Genomic DNA, 9,160 nt, shown 5'->3' with positions numbered 1-9,160 from the left:
CTGTGGTATCTCCATTCCTGGACAAGGCCCTGTGTGACAGATTACTCTGCATGGACCTGGCTTGGGTAAGGGGTTGGCCCCAACAGCTTCCCCAGGTCCTGCCAGCCTGTCCCGTGGTTCCTGGGGTATTAGAAGGGGAGGAGGACAGCCTTCTCCATCAGAGAGAGGAGGTATGGGCACAGTGAGTTTAGTGGAGCTTACAGCAGCAGGGAGTCCTGGCTCCTTTCAGAATTGTACAGGGGTTTGGGTTGGAATCGGGTCATGTAGTTCCAGCCTCCCTGCCATGGTCACCTTCCACTGGACCAGGTTGCTCAAAGCCCCATCCAGTCTGGCCTTCAACGCTTTCAGGGAGGGGACATCCACAGCTTCTCTGGGCAGCCTGTTCCTGTGGCCTTGCTTCTTCCAGATACACAGCTTGAATGTGTGGAAACGAGGTTTAGCAAGTGCTCTTACTTGTACTGTAAGAGAACAGGCTGTGTGTTGGGGTTAAAAACACCAGTACAGGGCCAGTGTACAGGGCACTAACAGCTGTTAATTCACACTTGCCATCACGAGTTGTGGTAATCCTCTGTGCTAGTTTGCTTTTGGAAAGCTCTCTTTTGAATTAAAAGTAGTAGCCAAGGTTATTGAGGTGAAAGGTAGTTGTTTGTGTTATGTGTAGGTGCAGGCAGGTTGCTTGTCAGAAAGAAGTGTTCTGGAAGTGAATGTAGGAAAACATCTTTTTCTTAGCTAGAGTTTCCTCATCTTTCTGCAACCATATTGCTGGGTGGCTTTGCCAGTCTTCTTCATCCCCAAATTATTTGGTGTTGGAGGCTTGTGATTGCTTGTCCTTTTTGTTGTCTTTTCCCTGCTTGGGAGCTTGCATGTGAACTTGTCTTTCTATTTGTTGTAGAACAGTGGAGCCATTGGAATATTACAGAAGATTTTTGGTGAGTAAAATGTGATCTGCATGTTGATTGCTTCTGATAATTTTTTTTTCTTGCTTGCCTCTGCTTTTCTAATTTATCTGTATGGGAACCTGAAACTACAAGGGTTAAAAATGAAAAACTGACTGAGCAAGGTAGTGATTCAGATCTTAAGCTGGTGGTGAATTGGTGTGAATTCTAACCTAAGGGTCAGGTGTTGTACAGCTTCTGACTAATGGTATTTCAGTGATGGGTTTTTTGAGGGGGAGATGTTTGGGGTTTTTTCTTTATTTCACTCTCTTATTAATTATAAGAGCTTCACTAGGTAGGGGTAGGGGAGGGGAATTGCCTGCAAAATCTAAACAATACAGACAGTTAGAAACTCTCATTTTAAGATATCATTGGGTATTCATTCTTGGATGATATTTTGAATCTATCATGTAATACTTGAGGCAATCAGTCTATTGTTATGTTTGTTTTCTAAATAAATTGTTATGAAATGTATTGTTTTGCAGGCCTGTAACCACAAACAGTGGATGAAAAAGTGGCTAGAATGGGATCGAATGTTCCCTGGCATTTTTGTAGCTGCCTATTTCTGCTAAAAAGAAGAGAATACTCTTTTACATGAACTGGCGTAGCATGTACATTGCTGTGTTATTTTAGCATGTACATTGCTGTGTTCTTTAGTGAAATATGTTGTCTGATTTGAACTTTGTAATTTCTGTGTAGAAGGAGAACTGTCGACCTGATGGAAGGGAGCTGGGTGAATTCCGGGCGACCACTGTCAACATAGGCAAGTGCTTATTTGGATTAATAATAATAATGGGGGAGGTGTCATTAGCCTCAGATTATAATAGTTAGTGGCCCTGAAGACTTGCTAATCAATTTTCTTGGTGCTTGCATTTTGACACAAGGAAGAGGAAGGATTTGTAGAGGTGGCTGTGGAAGCTTGTCTCTGGGATCAGCAGCCTGTGTTACAGGTGCTGAAGGCAGTTTCCAGGCGTGTGCTGATCAGTGTAAAATTGATATCCTGGCATCTCAAAAGGCAGTGGGCTCCTGGGTTTTGCTGTGTTCTAAGCTTGATGGCCAATTGTCTCAAGCAGAGGCAAGATATGTCTTCTGCAGTGAGCAGCAGCACCTCACCTGCCCTTCTTACACCTTATGATTTCTAAAGGTAAAATGCAGGTTACTGTACCACTGTGGAATAGTTGCTGATTATTGCTCAAACTTGACACTGTAGCTGTCCTCCATTGTACAAGGCCACATTCCCTTAGGTCTTGCTTTAAGCCAGCCAGAAGGTGGTTTTACAGTGACCATGTATGATTTCTGGTTTAAAAAAGTACACTGGGGATCAATGATGTACTTCTTTGTAGTGATCCAGTCCTGTTCAGTGTCTTCATTCATCATCTGGGTGATGGGGCATGGTGTCCCCTCAGCAAGCTTGCAGATGACTCCAAACTGGGGGGAGTGGCTGATAGACCTGGTCGTGCTGCCATCCAGATGGGCATCAACAGGCTGGAGAAGTGGGCCAAGAGAAACCTCATGAAATTCAGCAGGGAGAAGCACAAAGTCCTGCACCTGGGGAGGAACAACCCCAGGCACCAGTATGTGCAGGGGGCCAGACTGGGGGTCTTTAAAAGCCATCTGGATTAAAAGCCATCTGGACACTGTCCTGGGCAACTGGCTCTAGGTGGCCCTGCTTGAGCAGGAAGATCAGACGAGATGACCTTAGGGGGTCCCTTCCAGGCTCAACCATCCATGTGTGATTTACTAATTAATTTATTCAATTAATCAGATTTAATCAGAGATTCTATTCCTGCCCTGGATTCATTGAGACTTTGCTTAGGCTGTGATTAGCATAAAATGCTGGAAAGTAAACATTCTGTGAAGGTGGATGTTAATTAAGGCCCTTTGAGTGGAAAAAAATGGCTTTTTTTGAACAGCATTTTCTCTCTTCAGGTTCAATTACAACTGCAGATGGTTCTGCCCTGGTGAAGTTAGGAAATACTACAGTGATTTGTGGAGTTAAAGCGGTATGGTTGGGGTTTATTTTCATTTAACTGCCAGCTGAACTTGTGCAGTGCTGTTTAGAATGAATCTTCTGCAGAGTGGCAGTAATATGCCAGTCAGACACAAGCACAGTCTGTCACCTAAAGTTACTTTCTGTGTGGAAGTTAATATAGAATTTATCTAATTGTCCCTGTATGGTCTGAGAAGATCTATTTTTTTTTGGTGTGTATTGTGTATGGGCAAAGATATATATATATATATATAAAAGTAAAACCTTTATTATTTCTAGATAAAAGCTGATAAAATTGATAATAAAATTCTAGATAAAATTGACCAATAAGCACATTGGTAATTAGTTGGCAGGAGTAGGAAGTGCCTTGTAGCCTCAACTTTACTCCTGGCCTGCCATGAGCTGTGAGACAAATCCCTGGATGTCCCTGGTATTGAGTTTTCCCATAGGAAAAATACAGGGACTAATTAAAAATGGCTTTTGTAAATATCATTGTAGTGATACACTGGAAATAAAATGACTACTCATATACAGAATAGCTAGAGAATCTTTTTGTTCAAAATTCAGCTCTTCATTTTTGTCTTTTTTTCCTCCAGGAACTTGCTGCACCCTCAGTAGATTCTGCTGATAAGGGATATATTGGTAAGGTTTTCAGCATGGATCTTACTCAGATCTTGTACTGCCTCAGCTGTGATGATGGGACAGATTGTGTGTGTGTGTGTGTGTGTGTGTGTGTGTGTGTGTGTGTGTGTGTGTGTGAAGACTTCTTTTGGGTAACAGTGACATACAGGCAGTGGTACTTCAGAAATTTCAGAATTCTCCCTGCACTGCTTTTAATTTTCCATGCAAAGCTCCTGTCTTCTGGCTAATTCCAGACCAGGCTGAAAGCAAACCTGCAGCAGGAGGAGGTATTGATAAAAGATTGTGGCATGCAAAGTTGTGCAAAGGCACATTAACTTTTGTCTTGAGGTCCCAGTAGGCAAAACATTAAATTCTTAAAACCAGTGAAATCCTTTTTGTTTATTGGAGAACTTCAGAAGACCCAGGGGTACATCCTCACTCCTGTTTCAAGTTTCATTTGAAATAAAATAATTCTGTGGAACTGAGAGCTTAGATTAAATCCCCTTGTTACAAGGTATCTCCAAAGTATGTTGTTTTCAGTGAATTGGATTATGCTCAGGGTTTTTTTTTCCCCACAAGTGTTTATGCATGTTTTTGCTTCAAGTCTAAAGCAGCAGGTTTTAATGCTTGATGACAAGCAGATAGCATACTAGTACAGTCAGGCAGGAGGATGAAAATGCTGTTGTTCCTTGATCTGCTAAGAATGCTTAACACTTGCAGAGTTTGTGTGGGGCCATGCTGTTCACAGTGGGATTACAAACAGAAAATGGTAGTTGGGGGGAGTGTTTCTCCTCAGAATACATGGTTTCTGAGTACAGAGTACTCCAAGTCCTTCAACACAAGCTCATGCATAACTTTGTTTTTGAGGTGAGAAGTAGGAAGTCTTGGTTGAAAAAATTGTTGCCCTGGCCTTCTATTTGAAGTACATAGGATGCTTTAAAGAATGTGTTTTATCTCATTGCCATTTTTGCTCTCCCATTGCCTGCTGTCTTTAGTTTCTGACTATTGATTCTCGGTCCCTAGTCCCAAATGTAGAACTGCCATCCCTCTGCTCAACGAGGTTTCGCTCTGGGCCACCTGGTGAAGAGGCTCAAGCAGCAAGCCAGTTCATTGCAGATGTGATTGAGAAGTAAGAACCATCTTAGCACCTTTAAAGCATGAGCAACTACAAGACAATTTTCTGTGTCCTGGCTTACTCTTTTATTTCAGTTCACAGATGATAGCCAAGGAAGATCTGTGTATTGCAAGTGGCAAGGTAAGTTGGATCTCAAGATGAAGAGGGACACACTGACAAGGTCACTGTGTTGAGACATTAAAGAAGATATTTGGGGTTACATGTTGTGTTCTTTTGGTTTTGCCTTTAAGTCTTCCTAGCTTGGTTTACCGTTGGATCTCAAGATGAAGAGGGACACAGTGACAGGGTCACAGTGTTGAGACATTACAGAAGGTATTTGGGGTTACATGTTGGTTTTTTTTGGTTTTCCTTTTTAGTCTTCCTAGCTTGGTTTACGTCTGAAGTGTAAAAATCCTATGATAGAAATCAGTATCTTTGTTCACACAGACAGCATCTTCTTAGATACTGCAGCAGTTGCTTGTTAGCTGCTGTAATATCTCACATGTGCAAACCTTTTTTGATAGCTTGCTTGGGTGTTATACTGTGATATCATATGTCTGGACTACGATGGAAACATTTTGGATGCCAGCACCTTTGCTTTGTTAGCAGCATTAAAAAATGGTAAGTCTTCTCTAGGGCAAGAGACACACTGATTCACATTGCTTGGAGAAATAGGTTAGTTTTGATCATGATGAATAAGTAGCTGGTTCACAATTCCTCTTTGGTGTTTTTTTTTTTTCTGCCACATGTTCTTCTGTGTCAGAGATCTGAACCTGAGCTTATAAAAACACTTCAGTGTTTGGACCAAGCTCTGACCTCCTTAATGTATTTTGTCAGCAGAGTAAGTTGTGGGGGGCTTTGCTTATTTGTCACAACAGAATATTCCCAACTTAATGCATTATAGTTTGAAAAAAGCCATTTTCATGCATGTGACTTGTGGACTGATGATTGAGAGGGGTGTGGGTTATAGGTGTGTGTAGGAGGCAGTGTGGAGGGAAGCTTACAGCAAGGCCTCCTTTTCCAGCTGCAGATTCCTTGCTTTTGAATTCCTGTTGCTGCTTTGTTCCTGATTTCCCTGCCTCAAATGCTGCACGGGTTGTCAGAGCATGAGTTTTCTGGAGATCAGATTGCAGTGCTTCTACATGTACAGAAAATTCATGAGAGGAGACTGTGTTCCTGGGTTTTGTATGTCCAGTAGGATTTTGGGGGAAAAAATACTTTTTGATAAATATCACTCTGAAGTCTTTTATGGCATTTTGGAAGAAGAAAATCCTTTTGTGTAAGAAAGAATGTTACCTTAAGGAGAAAGATTAAATACTTTCTTGCATGAATAGTTCTAAGCTAAAGAGTTTCTTCAAATTCAAGATTATTTTTTTTTTAACAGAACACCAGTAATGTGGCTAAAAGTTTTTTGGCTACCACTAAGTAGCCAAAACTCTATTCTGATCAAGTTTTAGTGGCTTAAAAGAACAGCTTAAATATTTTAGTAGTCTTGGACCTCTGTAGACCTACTAAAGCCAGCAGTGTTTGACATTATACCATTGCCTTTTTTTCATCTCTGCAGTACAGTTGCCATCAGTTACTATAAATGAAGAAACCGGATTATCAGAAGTTAATTTAAAAGAGAAGAATCCTTTGATTATCAGAAAGCATCCAGTTGCCACATCTTTTGCTGTATTTGATGAGTAAGTTGGTAACTGTTTTGTACTTAGGAAGACAACTGGGTTTGTGAAAGCAGTGAAAGACTGAGGATGCTGCCAGGGGTGCAGCACCTGCAGCCTCGGGCAGGGAAGATTCACTTGGTCTCAAACCCAGGGCCTCTCTGGTGGGGCTGACCTGCAGGTCTGTGACATGAATGAGTATGCAGAACAAAATAAAGTCTGCCCACCTTCTGCCTGTGTGAAGAATGGGTTCCCCACCTAGAAGGTACATGCTTAAAAGTACAGGAATAGGTGTTGGTGTATGTTTTTGCAGTGTCTTCGAGATTAAATGTCACCCGTGCAATTAATGTTTCAGAAGTGTATGCAAATAACTGATATAAAAGATGGTAGGTTTTGAGCAGCTTACACCAAGTGTTCAGTCAACACAGGAAGTAAGAAGTAATGGTGCAGTTAGAGCAACAGAACCTTTGGATAACTGAAAACATAATTACCCCAGATGAACTATGACCAGCACTCTTAAGTCATAGCTCATGTAGCTAAAGAATCTGATTATGAGAATTCAGAATAATCCCATCTGAGAAGTTGACTCCTCACCTGAAATTGTTTACTGGCTCTTCATTAGTCCAAGTGTGTTAAGTGTGTGTTGTGCTGTTCTGCAGTGTAAGATCTGGGTGTATTCAGAGACATCAGTGATGTGCTGCACATGCATCTACAACTGCAGGAGCAATTCACAGGCCCTTGCATTCAAATATGAGCTGGAGTTGGGGGAGCACTGGACTCAAATGCTGACCAAGTGGTTACCAAAAGGAATCAAAGCAGAAACTTGTTAGCACTTGGGTGCTTCTGTTAATTGCTTTAACACCAGTTCCTGTGGGTCTGAAGTTTGATGTAGACTGAGAGAGTTTGGATAGTATGAGAGGCAGAGGGTTGTCAGTAGGATATTCTTTGCATGTAAATCAAACCTCCTTACCAACAGACAAAAAAAGTTGCCTTTGGAAGAAAGCTGTCAGTGACAATCTTGTTGAGCTTTGTTCCCTTCACTGAAACCAACTGCTACATCACAGAAGTTACTCAAGTCTCCCTTTAGCTCCTGAAAGTAAAGCCTGAGGGGGGAGTGTGTGCCTATGTTGTGTGGTTGTGGTTTTGTTTTTTTCCATTCTGGTTTATTATTTTTTCTACAGGTCTATGAAACTGGGGCATAAACCTGTACTTTCAACAGCTAGTATTTTAACACACATATCCCCTTAAATAGGTGGCATCTACCACATTTATTTTTTTTTTTTAATTTGTGCATTTTGATAAGAAAGCAGATAAGCCTGAGCACTAAATCCACCTGCAAGTATTTTGTAAGACTACAGTACAAACTCCTGTGTGTATTTTGCAGGGATGTTAATGGAGCAAGGTATACTAACACATTTGCATATGTTGTTTTTTTCACAAGCACGTTGCTCATTGTTGATCCAACTGCTGAAGAAGAAGACTTAGCAACTGGAGCAGTAACTGTTGTAACTGATGATGAAGACAGGCTATGTTATGTCCATAAGCCAGGTAAGGTACTTCCAAGTTATTTTTACAAGAACCTGTGATGATAACCCTTTGACTTAACTGTTTTGTACCAGCTTCTCTTTGTAAAATGGGGGTGCTTCATGATGACAGACTGCTTGAGTACGTACTAAACAGCTTGCTGTTGAAGTTAGTCTTCAAAAGGTGGCATGACACATTCAGAGAGAAGTCAGGGCTTAACCTGCATATAGCAAAGGACAGGTTCTGGGCACAGCTCCTGTTAACACCTCTAGTTTGGTTTTCTTTGCCCGAGGCTAGAGCTGGGGAAGCTGTGTGCTTCCCAGGTGAAAGTTGTTGGTCATGAGAATTACTATATTACTTAACACTCTCATTTTGAAAACACATTTCAGATATATAGCTGAAGTATAAATAGAAAATGAAATTATTCCTCTTGAATTTTCAGGTGGAAGTCCTCTGACAGGAGCCAAGCTGCAGGACTGTATCAGCAGAGCAATTACAAGACACAAAGAAGTAAAGAAGCTGATAGACAAAGTAATGACAAGTGTAAAGCCCAATTGAACAAAAGGAGAGAGCTTTTCAGAAATGGATTTGTAAAAATTATGTTTGTTACAGCGTTCACAAAACTTTTATACTAAATAAACATATACCAATACAATGTTTACAAAGTTCATTTTTTCTAAAATATTTTTCACCCTTATGCTATGTACAATGCTGCCATGTGTGGGACTCCTGGGGCATTAATGTCTCAAACCTTGTGAGGTGGAAGCAGCTTTGTGATACAGGCCTGCTTGAGGAGGCTCCAAATGCTGCCTGCCTGGGAGGTGGACAGTCCTGTCTCCCCACCCAGGCTGATGCCTGCCCCTCAGAGATAAGGTTAGCCCTGCACACCTCACCAGAAAGGTCATCCAGCTGGGATTTGATATGGGGTGTCTGGTACCCCCAACACAAGCGGGAGAAAGGGTTGATGCCCCCCTTCCCCCTCTCTAAAGGCCAGGAAAGGTGGTCACCTGCAAATTAGTTCCCACCCTCTTTGCTTTCTGTGTAAATCAGGGAACACCCTACACCCCCAGGGATAAAAGGGGCAGTAATACATTGATTTTGTGGTGTGCCACCATTAAAGAACTGCACCTGTGAGATGCTGCTGGAACCATGAACTGGTGATCCTAAACTTTCTCCCTTTGCCCTTCCTGTTTAGTTCCCCTGCCCTGTTGGCTGGACTGATACTGAAGCCCATGGCTCCTTTTCCTCTCCACCTTTGTGTCTGTTCCTCCTAAGCAATGCAAGGCCTGCACCTTGCAAGGGAGAGGTGCTTTTG

The 9,160-nt window shown here is 41.9% G+C and overlaps 1 protein-coding gene across 1 annotated transcript; it reads left to right on the top strand.

Annotated features, from left to right (window-relative positions):
- Positions 1 to 892: 892 nt before the first annotated feature.
- Positions 893 to 8,501, top strand: EXOSC8 (exosome component 8; the record flags this gene model as incomplete). Its single annotated transcript, XM_008937055.1, has 10 exons — positions 893 to 929; positions 1,635 to 1,698; positions 2,865 to 2,938; positions 3,522 to 3,567; positions 4,570 to 4,675; positions 4,756 to 4,801; positions 5,185 to 5,281; positions 6,225 to 6,345; positions 7,763 to 7,869; positions 8,288 to 8,501. Coding segments are annotated over 10 exons (814 nt in total), but the record flags the coding sequence as incomplete, so codon positions are not given.
- Between the last annotated feature and the right edge of the window lie 659 nt (positions 8,502 to 9,160).

Source organism: Merops nubicus, unplaced genomic scaffold (assembly GCF_000691845.1).
Source record: "Merops nubicus isolate BGI_N331 unplaced genomic scaffold, ASM69184v1 scaffold19373, whole genome shotgun sequence".
NCBI classification, from domain to species: Eukaryota; Metazoa; Chordata; class Aves; order Coraciiformes; family Meropidae; genus Merops; species Merops nubicus.
Note: the sequence above shows the minus strand (reverse complement) of the source record. Positions and strands in the feature narration are given on the sequence as shown.